This window comes from Podarcis cretensis, assembly GCF_951804945.1.
Source record: "Podarcis cretensis genome assembly, chromosome: 3".
NCBI classification, from domain to species: Eukaryota; Metazoa; Chordata; class Lepidosauria; order Squamata; family Lacertidae; genus Podarcis; species Podarcis cretensis.
The window spans coordinates 48,631,672-48,651,523 of NC_137172.1; the positions used below are offsets into that span (position 1 = coordinate 48,631,672).

The 19,852-nt window shown below is 43.2% G+C and overlaps 1 protein-coding gene across 1 annotated transcript in view; it reads left to right on the forward strand.

Annotated features, from left to right (window-relative positions):
- Positions 1–18,397, forward strand: part of PCNX2 (pecanex 2) — a 119,308-nt gene extending 100,911 nt beyond the window's left edge. Inside the window, exons 28-34 of the mRNA XM_079971845.1 lie at positions 434–537; positions 6,234–6,378; positions 7,060–7,290; positions 8,151–8,425; positions 9,674–9,852; positions 15,203–15,663; positions 17,229–18,397. Coding sequence (XP_079827971.1) covers positions 434–537; positions 6,234–6,378; positions 7,060–7,290; positions 8,151–8,425; positions 9,674–9,852; positions 15,203–15,663; positions 17,229–17,402 — 1,569 coding nt within the window. The 3' untranslated portion in view covers positions 17,403–18,397. The remainder of the gene's footprint in view (positions 1–433; positions 538–6,233; positions 6,379–7,059; positions 7,291–8,150; positions 8,426–9,673; positions 9,853–15,202; positions 15,664–17,228) is intronic.
- The last annotated feature ends 1,455 nt before the right edge of the window (positions 18,398–19,852 follow it).

Below are 19,852 nucleotides of genomic sequence, written 5' to 3' on the forward strand. Positions count from 1 at the left end.
GTCCTGAAGACTTGCGGTGGGAGGAGGGTTTTCCTTCCCACCGCCAACTTTCAGAATGCTGTTCTGAATGTTGGCGTGGGGAGGAAAAACCCTCCTCCCACCGCAAGCCCCGGGAACAGAGGAGAAGCGCTGCGCGCCTTCCCCTCTGTTCCCGTACCTGTCCTGAAGCCTTGCGGTGGGGAGAAAAGCCCTTCTCCGCACCGCCAGCCTGGCAAGCGGTCTCCATAGGAACGCATTAATTGATTTTCAATGCAATCCTATGGGAAACCGTGCTTCGCAAGACGAAAAACTCGCAAGAAGAAAAAACTTGCGGAACGAATTAATTTCGTCTTGCGAGGCACCACTGTATTTGCATTAAAGCACAATGGGTTGTTGCACTGGCAATGTCCCCCCCCCCTTTGGGATTAACTGAAAACTTGTAACTGTTTTTCAGCCAATAGAGTGTGATGAAGATTCTCCTCTGGTAACTCTTTCCTTTGCCCTGTGCATTTTGGGTAGGAGAGCACTAGGAACAGCATCGCACAATATGGCCATCAGGTAATTTTATTCCAATGCCATGGAAATTATGGATGTAATAGTTTGCTGGTTTTTCATTTGCCATTAAATTCTGCAGGGGTAGTGGAAGAAAGGAAAAACACAAGGGATAGGTGTAAAATCATTTGTAAAAAAAAAATGGTTACAGTTACAAATGGCAGCATTTGTTACTTAGTTGTCCCTAATGAAATACAAAACTTAATGATTATCTTGAGAGTTAATTTCACCAGTGAAACCAAAATAGAATTGGAAGAAGATTATGTACTTTTTGCTTTGGTGATTTACAGTGTAAATATTGCATGTTGACCTGAAAAGTACATCCCACAGTGCTCAATGGAGCTTTCCCCCTAATAATAAGTGTGTAGCACTAAAAGATTTTCCCCTGTTGTGCAGTTGAGACCATCCCTCACTTCTGTTGTTCCAAGAAGACGTGGTTCGCAATATGGTGGTGGCATTTTTAATGAAAAATAGATAACTGGTTAAGTCATACTTTGCACTCACCAACTGATCTAGTGTGCATTTGAAACACCCAAGTTTCCATCCACTATAAAAGAGAGAAAAGTGGCGGGCATTTTATACACCTCCCTTTTAATGTTTAATGTTTCTGCACAGGGGGGACAGGTTCCTTTAATTTAAACCTCTCTTCAAGAAACATGTTGAAGTAGCAGAAGCTCTTGGCTGCCATGGGTTAGTTCACACATTTCCTTGACATGATCTGGGGTGCAATGGAACATGACGTGCACAGTGCAATGATATTCAGAACCACCACACTTTCCCTGAAGCTGAATTCTTCAAGAGAAGTTGTGTGCTTTAAATTTGGGGCAACTGTGGATGTGACATGGAAGGAAATGCTGCTGAATTTTCCCTCTTGGCTGTTGGGGAAGAGGAGGGGGAGCACATGATGAGTCAAAGGTTGACTAGGGCTTATTTGTACTCATGCACATTAATTAAAGCCCAGTCTAAGCTGCCAAGTATTCCTTTGTAGCCCTGCCCTACATGCATGGCACTAGGTGGCCGTGCCTTCCCCACATGGCCTTCTGAGCCAAATAGGGAGGCTTGGCAGGCCAAATTTAGCCTATGGGCCAGAGGTTCCCCATCCCTGCAATAAGCCATGGTTTCTCAGGAGATGTGGATGCAGCCAATACAATAATGCCATTTTGATGACTCTGCCATGCCTATGCTTCACATGTGTGTGGATGGGAGCTGGGAACTGCACATAGTAGAGGATCTCATCTGTCCCTTATCACGTTGGCATCAGGGCTGTGTATAAACCCATGACTCACTGCTAGGCCGTATGCCAAGAAGAGAATGGTGTTATTATGCACAGTAAAGTTATGTAGGATTTAGCAGACAACAAGTAAGACCGGGCCTTTTATGTAGCTTGCTTCATGTTGATGCTACATTCATTTAAAAGCCATTACCGTTTACAAGGCAAAATGCATATTTAGAGAGCAACGCTGAGCTGTATGCTACTACATACATAGTGAAGTTTACATTATATATGTACGCTGGCAATTTGCATTCATTTACACATGAATTACCTTTAATCAATTAATGGGAGATTTTAATGGTAAACCATGAAGGTAAATATTCTCATGCAATGTATGTAAATAACATTTCTGTTACCTGTCACTGTGAACGTCAGCAGAAGCCAAACATTATCTTTCAAATTATGCAGTACAGTTGCTAATTAAGAAGCACAGCATAGCTATAGAAAGGATGCATATCCTTCTAGCTAGACAGCCTCTTATATGACCCAGCTATTATATTATTATTATTATTATTATTATTATTATTATTATTTATTAATTATACCCCGCCCATCTGGCTAGGCTTCCCCAGCCACTCTGGGCGGCTTCCAACAAAAGTTAAAATACAGTAATCCATCAAACATTAAAAGCTGCCCTAAACAGGGATGCCTTCAGATGTCTAGTTCCATTATTTTTATGGCTCAATTAATGGAGGCAGTTGTGATCAATGGTAATGGGGGGACGACCAATGAAAAAGCACATGTTTTCAAGAGGATCTGTTTTACTGGATCCAATTTCTGTGTCCTATTCTCTCTCTCTTTTTTTTTACTCATTTGTCACCCCGTTTTCTTCCCATTGACCGTTTCATTTCCTTCGCCTACTTTCCCAGATTGCCCCTCTTTCCATCTTACCTCTCTGTCGCTCCTCTTTCAGTTCAGTTGCTCAGATGCCAATCTGAGGAACTCCAAAAAGGAAGTGGGAAGGAGTTCTGCTCTTCCTACTTCAGCTCTGTGCAGCTCTTAAAAGGGGGAAAGGTAGCCATCCTCACCACTTTATGATAAAGGGGGCAGTCGGGGGGTGGGCTAAGCTCAGAGTCTTTCTGGGCACCGTTGCCCCATGGGCATCACATTGGAGACCGCAACTTAAATTGGTGCAGAATGCAGTGTCTGGAACGCTTGCAGAGCTCGTGGTTTGCTCATATTACATCTACTCTTGGCCAATTACATTGGCTGCCTGTTTTCCCCAGGCCCAGTTTAAGGCATTAAACTTAAATGGTTTGAGACCAGGTTACCTGAAGGACCACCTGAACTCTGGTCCAGAGGTGAGAGCTTTCAGGTTAGTTAGTATAAGGGACAGGCCCTTTCCTGTGGCGGCAGCTCCATATCTGTGAAATACCCCTCTGAAGGGAAATGTATATGGCTTTTTTTTTTGTTCACCTTTTATTTTATTCCAGTCTGTATTTAGTTAATTTTTAGTGCTGGGGTTTTATAATGGTTTTGTTTGCTACTGCTATTTTTAATGTTATTTTTATTTTATTGTACTTTAATCATTTGGATTTTTCGTGTATTGTGAAAGTTACATGATTATGTTGTAAAGCACCTTGTGAGGATAAATATCCTGAGAAGAAGATTAAAAACCCATTAAATAAAATAAAATAAATTGGCCAACAGGCCAGAAGAAGAAGAAGGGCCCTGAGGGAGGTTTTGAGATTAAGAAAGCTAGGGAAATTTCAATATAACCTTATTAAAGTCTTCCCAAGAATGCATGTTAAACTGAGGAAATGCAATAGATTTGAACTAATAGATCTGCCATACATCGAAAAGAGAAATTTAGACAGTTTCGAGTAACAGCTTTGGTACAGTCATAAAATTTGCATATTTTATTTCATCTCTGCTTTCATAACCTGATCTCATCATATGGCACTGAAAGACATATAAAATATTTAAAATAATGGAGCTGTGTAATTGTCTCCTACTATTTTGCTCCTAATGTGAATCTACTTTGCTGTTAAGAAGCTCAAGTTGCTGAACTGGCTGTTTGCATTTAGGCAGACTGAGCCCTCAATGCATTTCTATAATAAGCTGAATTATTCCCGGTAATTGTGAATGTGGGTCCAATAAAAGCTCTCACCCAGAGCTCTATTGTTGCAGCCAATGTCTTGTGCCACTGTTACCATAGCTGTTAATGTTATTAGTGAGATGATATTAAAATGCACGTTCCTTGGTAATAAATCCAAATCCCACTTTATAAAAACCCAGCAAATAAGCTGTTGCCTTCTCTGCGATCAGTAGCACATTTTCTTCTGGTCCTAGTACATCTGCAGATGGGCACAATATTTTAAGGGTCTTTGGATGCCCATGTTTCCACCACCACTCAGAACAATTGCTGGCTCATCCTCCTCCCCAAGCTCAGTGGTGGCATCACCGGCGGGGAAAATAGAAACATTCTATGTTCAAATCAGAAGCCAGGAAGGCTTTCATAATTCTGGGAATGTTCCTGGAAAATTGGGGCGCTTACAGGGTATGCACAGTGCTGTCATGTGACTTGCATAGGAAAACAGGAAGCAGGCTTATACTGAGTCAGACAATTGGTCCCTCTAGGTTAGTATTATCTGCTCTGACTGGCTGGTTTCTGTCAGGAGCTTTTTCAGCCCTTCCTGGAGACACCTGGGACCTGCAGGCAAAGCAAATGTTTTGCCCCTGAACTATGGCCCTTCCTGACTTCCACAAACATTAAAGTTGTGTGAACACTCTGTTTGTTACTATGTGCTTATGTGCATTTGACACTCAAAAGCTTTGCCTGTGCCCAATATATGTGAGCTTTTCCATTCATGGTCAGTGCTGAAATAGAGCAGTCTTTCAATAAGCTTTCCTCCTGCTGCTGTTTGTCAGTTTTAATAGTATGCTAGCAGAAACAAAAAATAGCAGCATTGTTTTGAAGCTCTGTAAGAAGAACAGAGAGTTTAAGAAAGTGCCCAGTCAAACCTCAGTTTCAATACAGCACTTCTACTTTTGGTCTATACACATTTTTTTCTACTCCTGAATATAATTAAAAATGCTCTGCTATGTAGGCAGTTCACATTTTATTTAAATTGTATTTTTTTAAAAAAAAAGAAAGAAAGAGGAATGGTAATATATATATAAAAAAGAACTTCTAACATCCTCTCCAAGGACGCAATCAAAAATACGCTCTTGTAAAAATGGTAAAACCATGTCAGGTAGACGAAGCAACATCCTGTGGGGTTGAAACCAATGCTCCAAGGTCTAGTTCTGGTTTCCTGAAAAGCATAACCTAGTTTCCTGGAAAACATGCTTCAAGGCAACTGCATAAGTAGTTTTTACTTTTTTTAAGAATAATAAACTCATGCAAACATCTGTTCTTTGAGTCTGAGGGGGATTGTAGCTCAGCGGAAGAGCTCGCACTTTGCATAGGGAAGGTCCCAGCTTCAGTCTCTGGCATTTGCAATTATACAGATCGGGTAGAGGGGAACGGGACAGAAACTTGGGAGAATGGCCAGCGAGAGCAGGCAATGTTGGGGGTAGATTGGCAAGGCGTCGGCACTAAAGCCAGAGATGTAGCTCAGCTGGTCGAGAGTGAGACTCTTAATCTCAGGGTTGGGGGGTTCAAGCCCCACATTGGGCAAACAATTCCTGCATTTCAGGGGGGTTGGACTCAGTGGCACTTGTGGCCCCTTCCAACTCTATGGTTTGAATACAAGGCAGCCATTTGTGAAGGGAAGGGTCTCCTCTGCTGCTATCAGGTCCTTAGAAGGTTGGCATTTTCTCACATATATAGGTCCCAGGCATTCAGGACTTTATATGTCAACGTAAGAACCTTAGATTGAGCCTGGTAACATCAGTGCAAATCCTGAAATATGGGTGCCAGTGGAGACTGGTCCGCTTGGACAAAAGGAGCACAGCACTGCCCCACCAGTCTCATTCTGCCCTCAGCCAGCCACCACTTGCCTTCCTGCCTTCTTACATCCAGTCCCGGGGGTGGTACTACCTGGGGGTGGTACCAGCTGTCAGCTTCTACTTCCTTAGTCTACATGCTGCTATTATAGAACTCAGCAGGGAAGAGGAAGAATGGGACAAGATGAGAATTAGCAGTGGTTCTGACTTCACTTAATATTGGTCTCCTTGCCCTACACTCTACCAGTTCCAATGGGCACCAGCCACCACTACCAGTCAGCAATCTAGTGACAGTATATGGCACTAGCTGCAGGTTTTTGGACCACCTTCAAGGGCAGCCCTACAGAGAGGACATTGCAGTAGTAGAATTAGGAAGTTACCACAGCATGCAAAACTGGCCTGGCTATCCTTGTGCAGGAAATGCCCTAGGTGGTGAACCAACTGGGCCACGAAAAAGATAAGCCCTGGCCACAGAAGCTGGTCCTCCAGTGACAGTGTTGTTGGGTGAAAGAGATTAACTAATGACATTCTTCCACAGTTTAGAGTCCTTCCTCCATGGACTCCATGCCTTGTTCAAAGGAGACTTTCGGATCACATCAAGAGATGAATGGGTGTTTGCAGATATGGATCTGTTACACAAGGTTGTTGCTCCTGCAATCAGAATGTCATTGAAACTTCATCAGGCAAGTTTTCCTCGCTTTATGCTTTTCTCTAGCACCATTACCAATAATGCTGTTTATATTTTGAAATATTGTTTTTATAATGATTACAATATATGGTAGCTGTAAAAAGGAGGCCCACAATTCTCTCAAATGGATCAATAAAACACAACAGTGCAGTTGTGGTTTTCTTAAACATTTTTTCTGTAGAACTAAAATGATTTCTCCTGTACTTCTTGAGCCTTCTGCCTACATGCAAACTCACCAGTTACTTTACTTGTATAGTGAAATGGTGAGAATGTGTTATTAAAGCCAGTTCATTTTAGAGTGTGAATTGAGTTCAAGGTAGACTTGGATTACTGCCTATTAGTTTGCCACAGTTTGAGTCTCTGACTCAGAATAGATGTTCAGCCCATAAACTAATCAGATTTCCTTCTAAAGCTTTCAAGCGAAACTTTTCAGATCCATTTAAATCCTCAGGAGACTTCAATGGGTGTGGTTTCTGCTTTTTTCTGTGTGGTGGTAGCTGCTCTGAACTCCCTTTCCTCTAATCATGTTAATCTCCAATGAAGTCTTTTCTGACCTGAAGTAAACAGTTTTCTGGCAAATCTCATGGGGAGCAAGATTGCATACGCTGCTGCCAACAACCTCCATCTTCTTCACAGAACTTTTTGATCATAGCAATGCCTTTTCATTTAATAAAAGGACCAGTTTACCTGTCCGGATGAATATGAGGATCCTGCCATCCTTTATGAGGCAATTCAGTCATTTGAAGAAAAAGTGGTAATCTGCCATGAAGGTGATCCTGCCTGGCGTAGTGCTGTTCTCTCAAACAAAGAGGAGCTTCTCACTTTGAGGCATGTGGTGGAAGAAGGGACAGACGAATACAAAATTATTATGCTCCACAAAAGCTACTTAAGCTTCAAAGTGATCAAGGTACCACAGCTGCATAATTTTCATTGTTTTGCTCTTATGCTCATAATATGTCTCTCTCTCACACACAAATAAATGAATAATGATTGCCTAAAAAGATGTCCTCTGTCATGGACACACCAATTAGGAAGGTCGACAAGAATCATATTCTCTCTTTAAAAAAGAAAAAGAAAAGAAAATACATAGGAAATTCCCGACTGCTCAGATACAACTAAGTGCAGGGCCACCAAGAGACTTAACCATATAGCGATACAAACCCACATGATCTGCACCTCTGGAGATTACTCCCTGTGCTTCAATAGAAAGCTAAGTATCTTGTGTTTCTTTCCTTCTTTATTTTATTATTATAATAAGAAACAATGCAGGGGGGAAAAGATAAAACACAGCTTTAAAAAAAGAAAATTAACAATGTATCATCACACAAATAACAATATATGATTAACATACTGTTGAAAGTCTACCTGTGATCATTTCATTTTTCCTGAATATTTTATTTATCACATTCTTGATAGTGCATGTGGTTGAAGTTTTTCTTGCATTCTGTTGCACCAATGCTTTACAGACATCAAGAAACAATCTGTTGATTTGTCTACCTTCCCTTGCCCTTCACTCTATGAGTAAATGTTACCATATACAAAGAGTTATAACTTTTCCCCAGTGAAGATGGGTGAGTATATGTACTGCAGTTAACAAATGGATTACCATATTATTACCGACACATATTATTTGTTCCGGTATGTATCCTGTTGAGCCTTGTAGTTGTTAAATACCATCAAAAAACAAATGCATAAAGCTTTCCTTTAAAATTTGCGCTTAAGGTGTTTTGGGGAGCATGTTGGCATATCCATATGTTTGCTTTTTAGGTTAACAAGGAATGTGTCCGAGGGCTCTGGGCTGGACAGCAACAGGAACTGATATTCTTACGCAACCGCAACCCGGAACGAGGCAGCATCCAGAACAACAAGCAGGTTTTGAGAAACCTGATTAACTCCTCGTGCGACCAGCCTCTGGGGTACCCTATGTATGTTTCCCCTTTAACCACATCCTATATAGGGACCCACAGACAACTGAAGAATGTTTGGGGTGGACCAATAAGCCTGGACAACATCAAAAGATGGTTCAGAAACAAGTGGCTTAGGTAAGCTGGTGACACCGCAGCAGATGTTCAGTCACATCTGGAAATGAGTTTGTGTGTGTGCGTGTTCTTTTGTAGGGGGAGCAGTGCTCTCAAAATATATAAATTGCTTGGGGACGTACAGCTTTTTCCTCTTAACGCCCTTCACTCCAGCCCAAGGTTTGTGTACACCTGAGTTGGGTCAGAAGAGAAAGTGTGCTGAGTGGCCAGCCTGCCCTCCCTTTAAACAAGTGTGAAGGCTCTGTGTGCGGAACTTCTTGTTCTGTTAAAACAAAATAGAGCATCTCCTTGTTGTATTTGCTGCTTTCCTGGAGCTCTTCCTTTCAGGAATCAAAGCACAGTGCAATCCACAGGGCCTTGTGTTTACTCTGCTGATAGTATTTATTTGCCACCAAGTGGCACTGTGGGTTAAACCACAGAGCCTAGGACTTGCCGATCAGAAGGTCAGCGGTTCGAATCCCCGCGACGGGGTGAGCTCCCATTGCTCGGTCCCTGTTCCTGCCAATGTAGCAGTTCGAAAGCACGTCAAAGTGCAAGTAGATAAATAGGTACCGCTCCAGCAGGAAGGTAAACGGCGTTTCCGTGCGCTGCTCTGATTTGCCAGAAGCGGCTTAGTCATGCTGGCCACATGACCCGGAAGCTGTACGCCGGCTCCCTCAGCCAATAAAGCGAGATGATCGCCGCAACCCCAGAGTTGGTCATGACTGGACCTAATGGTCAGGGGGTACCTTTACCTTTACCTTTAAAGTTAACAGAAAAAGTAAAAAAAGTGGTACACACATATAAATGTTTGAATGCTAATGAAACCATAAAATCTTACACAACATAAAACTCACAAACTGAAAGTAACAACCAGAAAACAGAAGTTGACAGCAGTACAGTGCCAAACTACAGAACTTACAAAAAGATGTGGGTGGGGAAATAAAAAGTGCCTTCAGCTGGTGCCCCAAAGGCCAATGTCATCTGTGGAAGGCATTCTATTGCTGGGCTGCCACCACAGAAAGGGCCCTGTTTGACATCTGTTCCTCTGCTTCAGTGATTCTGGTCTTGAGTCATTGTTGCCTGCTGAATTCCTTGCATTTCCTATATTCAGGTAGCTGCTAACTGAGGGAGGCTTACTGTGACAAAGTGTCCTTCATGAACAATGGAAGACTTTCCCCCTCCTCACTGCTATGAGTCCTTTTTTATAGCCAGCTGTGGGTGCGCCTGACAATTTTGGGGTCCCTTTTTGTTCCCTTGTATTTTAAACAGGATGCGGAAAGACTGCCATCCAAGCCACAACAGTGGAGGAAACCTTGAGGAAGGAGCGAGTAGAAATGGATCTTCCAGCAGCAATCCAGTTAATAATTCAAGTCAGAGCAGCAGTGCCCAGCATACGAGGAACAGCACACCCCAGCTGCAGCCTTCTTTAAAAATTGCTCAGTTTTCAGGTATTTACACTATTCATTTATTTTACTTTTTGCTTTACAATATCTATCAGCAGGAGTGCACCAAAGGTAAGATTCGGTTCAGGACACTCTTGGGTGCTTCAGAAAGTGGGCCAGTTCAACTTGGACTGCTTTCAGGAATGACCTGCTTCTCCCTGGATCCGAATCGGAACCTCATTTTGGAAAATCCGCAGTCTTTTATATCTCCTTATTGACTTACACAGGTGTCAGGTGTGGAGGTGGTTGCTCGTGAGTAACCAGGGAGGGTTCTGACCTGTCTTTTACAGGTTTTATTTGTGCAAACTATTTACAGTGCAGAACCCCAAAGTTCATGTCTGTCTCAGTCACTTGCAGATTCTGGGAGTGCCCCTTTCCAGTTTCTCCCCCAGCATAAGAACTTAGACACCCCAAATCTCCGCCTCCCCTCCTTACGTTTCACCCCTCTGCACAAGCAGGGAAATGGAAGCAGCATGGCTGCCTCCTGGCCGGCTGAGCTAGGTGAGGCACTTGGGCTCCCTGTCGCATCTTCGAGCCCTCCCGTCACCCGGCTACCCACCTCCCCCTCGGCTCCACTGGAGGTGTGGCTTTCTCCACTGCCAGACGAGGACCTGCTTCTCAGAATCACCGGAGGCTCTCTGTATCCCTCTGCGTCCCTCTCCCATCCTGATGGCAGTGCCCTGACAGCAAGCAAATGAACAAATGGCTATAACTTTTTGACCAAACTGGGTGGCATTGGCTGGGGTACTAGTCATTTCTGAGCAGTTGAAGATGGCTAAAGATCAGACAAATAGGTGCAGAAGTTTCTATGATACTTTCTATGAATATCTCTTTATGTGCCCTTGCAAGGATGAAATGGTCCAGTAGGAGATATTGGATTTGTTGAACCTTCAAGTTAGCTGCATTTGCTATATTTAGGTATAGATTATACAGCTGCTTGCTGAAACTTCAAGTCCTTGCCATTAGTAGGCAAGGCTGGAAATGATCTTCCCGTAAATGAAAACTGCAAGATTAGAATTGCTGCTGCGTCTTCTAACTTGGCCTAACTGAACACATATGACTGTTTATTCTTGTAAACTAGTGCTGGAATAATTGGGAAGGCAGGCTTAATTGCAATATAATAATCATGAGATGCCCAAGTGGGTTTAAATGTTTCTTAATTTAATATTTAATTATATTGGCATCCGCAAAATTCGGTTATAGTTGTTTTTTATGACCTGAGTAGAACCAGGCACAATGGGAGTGGGTTAGACGCCTCAAAAAAGTGTCTTAGGTGTATAGGGGAGCCTTTGTTTTCTAAATGTTTGCAGATATTTGGTTATTTATGTGCAAATATGGGTGGTCTACTGTACAGCACTGCAACCATTTAATTAAAAGACAAATATGCAATATTTCTGGACAGTGGTCAGCTTAGCTGCTGAAATTGTGAACAGATGTTTGGCCACACTTGATTCTGAACATCAGGGTACCAGATTCCCTTGTTTCACTTCCTAGCTGTAATTTTTTATATAAAGGTATTAACATTAAAATAATCAACAGACCCAGAAACAGAATTTAATCCAGACTCTGAGCTTGAAGAAGCGAATGTTCAAAATAAGGGTATTGTTGCAGCAGAAGTTTGCTGTGAAGGCCTGCATCTAATTACAGTTTAAAGTGGAAGATTCCCTCCAGTTCTCTTCCAAACTGCAGCGCTATCTGAGGATGCATGTTCAAAGGTGTGCCAGATGATTAATAGCGTTGCGCCTCTTTAATAGGAACCACAGGGCTTAGACTCGGGGGCCACCACAACCTGTCAGGCCAGCTCTGAAAATAGGCTGTTTGTTATTTTAAGCAGAAAAAGTAGAAATGCTTACTGGTGCATTGCTAATAGGTGAGCAAGATGCACATCCAGTTCCGTATTGCTGATTTTAATGATTTTTTTAAAAAAATGTTTTAAATAGTTTGTCTTTACTGATAATTTTACTGTTTTATTATTTTTTGTAAGCTGCTTTGAGGGTTTTTTTTACAATCACTTAGTATATAAATTTTATGAGTAATGTATATACATTTACATCCCCCCCAAAAGTGGCTAGGCTACTCATTAAACAGGAACAGCGTTAACAGTATATGTTCATTACATTCCATCAGCATCCCACGAGGTTAAGTTCCCTGTTCCACTAGAGAATAGTGGGTTGGTTTTTATTTACCAGGAGATGACCTCACATTTGCGATGACAGCATGTAGCTTGTTTTGCTACTAGTCATGTCGAAAGCCCTAAAGGGGGTTGATTCTTTCTCAGCTTAAGCATATAACCATGACCATTGGTTCAATTCCAGTTAGTGTGAATGATTTATAGATTTTGCTATTACTGGAATATTTTAATTTTAATAACACAGAATCGCCAAGTGGCCTGCATTACTTGCATATTATTATATTGCAATGTGAACCAGTCTCTCCTTTTGACTGCTGCTACTTTTTACTATCCAAGAACTCCTTCTCATGACAGCAGGGAAGATTTCCAATTGCACCTGAGCCTCTGAAGTCATTTGCTCCAACCCAGTCCTTTGAGTTTCTATACTAGTAATGTTAAATCAGGATGCTTCAGCAGGTGCCCTTGTGCTGGTATTGCAAGCTGATCCAGGTACTCTGATGCAATTGTATATCTCAGTGTCCTGAATTAGAGCTGCATCACGAGAGCATCTCACACAAACCCTTTGCATGGCACACAGTTAAGGACCGGCTGTGTCTGCGCTGCATCGTCAGAGCAACTCCAGGTGACTCAGAGTTAGCGGTGCTCTTTTGTTAGGAGTTTCACCATCATCATCATTTTATTTGAATACCGCCTTTCCATAGTTGAAACTGTGCTCAAGGTGGCTTATGACATGACAAGATTTACATAATTACAAACATGACAGAAGTCATAAACAATAAAGAAAACATCAAAAAGTACACAACCAAACGGAAACAATTTCCACGTAAATCATAAGATCTAAAACTAAAGATGCAACAATAATATCAATAAACAATACTCCAGCCCAAGAATTTGTTCAACAGCTTCAGCTTTTGTAGCTGGAGTCAGTCAGCATTCCACTCTCCCAGGCCAGGTGGGAAAGGGTCAGCAAGGCAGGGTGCAGATCTTCCAGGGCTCACAGCCAAGATGGTCTCATTTAAAACAACACAGATTAAAATTAAAAACAATTTAAAAGCAGCTGCAGTCCTTGTGAAGTCTGTCAAGCCCTGCTCTAAGCCAGGTGGAAAGAGGCAAGGACAGGGTTCTTTGGGCCCTCAGCAGGCAGTCCTCCTAGGTAGCAGCAGCAGTCCTTAAGAGCCTGAGTTTGCTGTGCACAAGGTATCTGTGGAGCTGTTGCTTTGTTGGGTTTGTTTGCTTCCCTTCCTCCAAAAAGCTCCAAGCAGCAACTGTCAGGTTTGTCAACTTTTATTCCCACACAACAGCCCTGTAAAATAGGTTAAGCAGACAGACAGACACACACACACACCCTACCTGAACTCAGTGGCGTAGCGTGGGGGGTGCAGGGGGGGCCGGCCGCACCGGGCGCAACATCTGGGGGTTAGGGTTAGGGGGCGCAAATCCATGGGTTAGGGGGCGCAAATTACTTGCCTTGCCCCGGGTGCTGACAACCCAAGCTACGCCGCTGCCTGAACTTAAAGGCTGAGTCAGTGTGAACCCAAGTCTCACCCATTAAAGTCCAGCACTTGTGTTCCTGCACTAGACTGGTTTTCAGTGTCCCTCCAAGCCCCTATGCACATATACCTAGAGGATGGGGGCTTCAAGAGGTGCATAGGATTGAAAATTTATTTCTTGCAGGATTGCTGAGCAAAACTTGCTGTTCTTGTGCAGAGAAGCAAAAGATGATCCATAAGAGTTCCTAGGAACCTAATGACTATTACATGCAACAGGGATAAGGAAATGTTGCACTCCAGATTCAGTTAGACTCCAGTTCCCATCAGCCCCAGTCAGCACAGCTAACAGTGGGGGCAGAGGCAATTCTAGGGTGGTGCGACTGGTGTGGCAGCACCGGGTGCTGCTCTGCAGAGGGTGCAACAGAAATGCTGTAGAGCAGAGCACAAGAGAATTTTAGCGTTACGCAGGGCACCACTGAAATTAGAGGGCCCAAAGTCTGCCACTGGTGGGGGATAATCGGAATTATGGTTCAGCAACATGTTGGTTCCCTGTCCGTGTCTTGCAAATCTGCTAGTCCATGGTAATGGCTGTGACATCAAAAGATTTGGGCGGCAAACATTTTAATTTATTTGAATAACAGAGCCAATGTTCAGTGTTGCTTTCAAAACACAGGTATAAAAGCAGCATGGGGAAGCCACAAATGGCACATGTAAGATCCCTGCTGTTAATGTTACAGAGACATTTGCTCAAGCAGATGTTCTGGGCATTCAGGACTTGTTTGTTTCTTGTCTCAACAACTCATATGGAAGAGGCGAAAAGAAACCTAGATATTACTTCCACTGTTAAATTACTCCTGCTGCTCAGTTAACCTCTTCCCAATTCAGCGAGTACAGCCAAGGCACTCCAAGGGGAAATCTTGGCTTCTCCACAGTTGTAAGGACAATTAATGTGAAGAGCAGGGGGCGGCGGTTCAAATAGGTCAACTCAGTACTGCTTTCTGATATCAACAATAAAGATTCACCACATTCTCAGGTCTCTCTGTTCAGAGATCCAGCGTCATTCTGCTCAACCTTCTCTTGTTTCATGGTCTTATGCCTATAGTCATTGTATTGGTAATGTTTGCACTGGTGCTTTCTGTCCACTTTTGGTGACCCTTCCCTGCTTCCACTCTGCTCCCAATACTTTCCTCTTGCTCTCCTCTCATTCCATGTTTGACACTGATCAAGACAGCAGATGGGCAATCGCATCTAAAATCTGTAAGGTAGAGTTATGCTTGCACAAGCCCACTTCCGAGGTAAGTCCCAACCCATTCAGAGCCAAGGGATTGTGTGTTGGATTGTGACCATTGCTTATAAGACTGTTCCTGCGCCAAAGCTGGAATCCTAAAGATACTTGGAGACTTGGAAGTGAGTCTCATTGCAATCTGTGGGATTTACTTTCAATAAAGCACAGTTAAGAACTGCTGTAAAAGTCTTGGATATTTTGCCATGGAATTGCATTGGAATGGATGCATAGTTTGGATGATGTCACCGACTAGTTGGCCAGATTGCCAGTAGCACTATAATTTTCTGTATCCCTAAAGCTCTCTGGGATTTTCAGGATAAAAAACTGTTAATTGTTATCCTTTGTACTTCCTACTGTGCACTAATTGGATCGAGGCGGTACGTTTTGAAGGCTATTGCTGGAGCTGTCATTTCCCAAAATAATCCTTTCTTCTCTCCCTCTCTCTCACAGGCAGAAGAAAGTTCAGGAGCCAGTCTGTTCAGACACATGCTGCCTTAAACCAAAGGCCCCCTCGTTCGAGTCATTCTGGTCCCATCGTAGACAGCCACCAGCCATTCATCCAGACTTCCACTTCTGCTCATGAAATTGCCCAAGGGCTTTCTGGCAGCCAGCTGTCCTTCCACAATTCAGCAACTTCCGTCTTCTCCCAGACTCCTGCCATCCCTACCCTGGGCCAGCTCACTGTGCAGGAGAGAGCTGGCGCGATGCTCCGCTCAAGCCTGGCTTCTTCCACCAGTTCAACGCTCAGCCTTTTATTTGGCAAGAGAAGCTTTTCGAGCGCTTTGGTTATTTCAGGGCTCTCGGCTGCCGATGGAGGAAACACCACAGACACCCAGTCGTCCAGCAGTGTTAACATCGCAATGGGACCGTCTGCCAGAGCAGCAAGCCGTACTATGCAAGAGACCACGCGGGTAAGAAAAGGCTACCAGAAATGCCACTGGCGGATATTTTTCTATTGACTCATTCACCCCAGTGCCCCACTTAGTCCACGCAAGCCTCCTCCTCGCTATGTGGAGTGTGAAAGCAATAAGGATTTTGATAGAGAGCTGTTGAGCAACTCCCTCTCTGTTGGGAACAGAGCACTACTCGTATTAATATCACATCATCTGAGATTACCAGATGGAGACAAAGTAGTGGAGTATTCTAAAAGGATAATGGAGGTCTCAGAGCTGTCATGTCAAATAAGGCATGGGATGCTTTCCTCAGGAATAGATTGGCATCCTAATACTACAAGTCTGCTGTAAATTTGGCAAGCTGGCTGGCACTGTGACATTCTCGCTCCGCTTTTCCAGTCAGAAGCAACCCAAAACCCGTTTGCTAAATATGGTATTAGGACTTAATAAGCTAGTGATTTAAGGGATCCTTGCCAATACTGCCTCTTTCTCTGCTTTGTCTCGGCAAAAGCCGTATCAAATACTGTACTGCAACAGGCCTTCCCTCAGTGATTGCTCTACTGTGGCTGAGGTAAAATCCCAGCCCAGAATTTACATCTTGGCCAGGATCTAAACATGAGCTTATCTAAGATGCTTCCAGGGGTGCACACGGATGCAACTGATTTTCCATTCTTCCTCCCACCCTCTGTGTGCTCCTGTGGATGGACTCTGACATCTCCAAGAACAGCTTTTTTTATTAAATTATTTATTAATTCCAATTATTTATATCCCATTCTTTAGCTCCCAGAGTGGCTTACAAAGCAATGCAACACAGAGGCATTTGGGGGGACGGGACCAAGGTGAAAACACAGACCTAGACATCCTTGGTGCCTATTATATATTTATATACTGTCCTATACCTGGAGGTCTCAGGGCAGTTCACAAAAAAGATATCTCTCCCCCCCCTCTCTCTCTATATATAAAACAATAACCCAATAATACCTCCCCCCAAAAAAAGAGCCACATTTTAAAAGGGTATAGGATGTTGATCAGGTCAGCCAAAGGCCTGGTTAAAAAGGAACATTTTTGCCTGATGCCTAAAGCTGTATAATGAAGGCTCCAGGCAAACATCCCTGGGGAGAGCATTCCACAGATGGGGAGCCACTGCAGAGAAGGCCCTGTTCTTGTGTGGCCACCTTCCAGACCTCTCGAGGAGAAGGCACACAAAGGAGGGCCTCAGGAGTTGATCTCAAGGTCCAGGTAGGTTCATATGGAAAGAGGTGGCTCTTGAGGTATTGCGGTCCTGAGCATAGCTGTCAATGTTTCCCTTTTTTAAAGGGAAATTCCCTTAGTCTGAATAGGATTCCTCACAAGAAAATGGAAAAGTTGACAGCTATGTTCCTGAGCTGTTTAAGGCTTTATAGATCAAAACCAGCACTTTGAATTGGGCCTGGAAACTAATTGGTAGCTAGTGCAGTCAGACCAGGATCAGTGTAATATGCTCAAACTGCCCATGCAGAAGAGTGCATGCCAACTGTTCTAAAATACCATTTCAAAGGTTACTTAAGACACTGCTGACACAATCTCCTTTTCTCTTTTAAAAGCAATCGTCTGAGGATTATGAAGCAACTGACACAAGTGAATCCAGACAGCGAAGAGATCTGGGTGCTGCGCATGCTCTTCTGATGAGCCACATGCTGGAATGTAGGAGAGCCAGCCAAGAGGACATGGCATTGGAAGACACAGGTTCCCAACACAGTCTTTCAGAAGAGCAGTAAAAAATCCACTTGCACCAAGGGCTAATGCTCTGCACATGACATCAAAACACATCTAGCTTCACGTCCCAGACAAAATGTTAAGGTTATTCCAAGTATAACAAAAAGCAAACAAACACAACACAAAATGTAAAGTATCTGTTTTTTTAATTCTTCAGTGAAAAATGTTACAATATAGAAGCAGGATGTTCTACGATTGGCATTTAGTGCTATCCAAAAGCGCTGGGCGACATCATCTCAAGTTCATGAAAATTCAGGTGCGATCTGGAAAAAAACATCAACAACTTGTCTTGACTTTCCTTACCCCGAAGTGCTAATATTTTTCAGATGGAACTTGGAAAAGATTTGAGGAGGGAGCGAGAACACACATACGTGGAACTAAGACTGAAAGCAACAGAAACTCTGACCGCATCTCCGTGAAAAAGCACATCAACATCTGTCTCTAGTTGTAACCAAACAGATGATTGCATGCTAAATAACTGGCATTTTATACATAATGCATCAGAAACAATTGTTTTTTTTAATGGAAGCAATGAATATGTAATAGAAGAGAAAACTGCATACCCCAACATTAGTATGCAGAATCTTTTTTTTTTAAAAAAAAAGGAAAGTCAAAAGGAAGGCCTCATTCTTCTGTTTGTTTGAAGTGTTATGCAGCTGACAATTATGTGCCGCAACATATTAATCCAGAAGGTGGCCCACTGCATGCAGTCATAATGAAATAGTATATGAAAGTGCCAGGCTGCACATTGCCGTAAACCAAATATAGCCAATGCATGAAAAGCCTTCACAAAGCCAATGGTGCTCCTTATTTGCAAACAAAGCTGCTTTTTCTAAAAGGGCTGCATAGTCTTGCAGTCCTGATTTGGTTGGCAGAAATTCATGCCTATTTCTGAAACCAAGAGACTCAAAAGCACTACGATGCTCTTTCACATACACAAACACAGACAAAGATGTTGAATTATTATTATTTTTTGTAATTAAAGACTTTACAACTACCAGTGTCTGGTTCTGCTGTTGTTGTTTGACTATCTCCGGAAGGACGCACAACATTTCTGCTCTTCATGGTTATGGTCTATTAGTGAAATTATCAGGAACTAAGACAAGGAGTTGATTCACAGCCAGGCAGGGGCAAAACTAGGTTTTATTTCACCCAGGTCAAACACTCAGTTTGACACACCATGCATACACAGGCTGGGTGCCTCAATGGCGCCCCTGTGGAGGCTTCAACAAGGACAAAAACCAAAACACCTCAGGTAGTGCCCCCGCAGCTACAGCTCTGCAGCCAGAGATGATTGGAAATGTTTTGTGAGTAGGGGACAAGTATTCACATTGCTTGAAAGTAAAAATGTATGTTGTGGGATACATGAACAAAGCCTTGGTGTGCAAGTAAGGCAGTCATATAATCATGTTTATTGGGCTTCTGCTGCATCACAATGGCTTGCAACATTTGGTCCACCAGGATTCCTACAATACTCACCCAAAATTAATCCCCTTACAATTTTTGTGGAATTCTGAGGGCCATGTTTATCACCTCTTTTACTATCCTATAACTCTGCGCCCCAAACAATACAAACTATGCATCAAAGCTGACAGGAAACTCTGCGTGGAGGTTGAGGTTGGGCCTCTTTAAGTATTCAAGACACAGACCCAAGCGGAGCCTGCAGGCCCAATTGGTTCTGCCCCTTGAGCATTGCCTGCTCCTGAGGCTGCCTGACATTGGCTGAATATGCAGGCAATCAGGATTCTCTTCCCTGGTGGGCAAGGAGACCTCTGGGTGCCCTGCTGACCTTGAGAAGCCTCCAAGCAGCTTCCCCTGTCAGGTAAGTGCTTGGGGCAGAGGCGGGCGGCCCACAACGCCATCATTACCCAAGAAAGGTGAGCAAACTTATGCATCAAATTCCAAGTAGGCATTTGGGACACAGGAACTTGGTCTCTTGCATGCTGTGAACTGCCCTGAAATCTTCAGATGAAGGGTGGTATATAAATTTAATAAATAATATTTTCCAATAATATTATTCCAATGTGAAGACTAGGGTGGAAATGTGCTGTTTCTCGGGGGGGGGGGAGAAGAAGAGAAGAAGAAGAAGAAGAAGAAGAAGAAGAAGAAGAAGAAGAAGAAGAAGAAGACTCTAAAATCTCAAAGATTTGTACTGAATTTACTTGGGGTGGAGGAGAAAATGCTGCCAAGGATTGTATGGATGCAGAGAGATGGCCAAAGAGATGGCCGGCTGCTGCTCTTCATTTTGGGGAGAAAGACAGCAGAAGTTTCCATGGTTTTGAGCCCCTGTAGCAGAATTAGCTTCTACTTACCTCCCTTTTCGGTGGCTGTCAGTGAAGCACACAGCCAGTGCCGGATTTACGTATAAGCTAACAAGCTATAACTCAGGGCCCCACTCTCTTGGGGACCCCAAAATTTTTTAAAGAAAAAACAATTGGATGTACATTTCCAA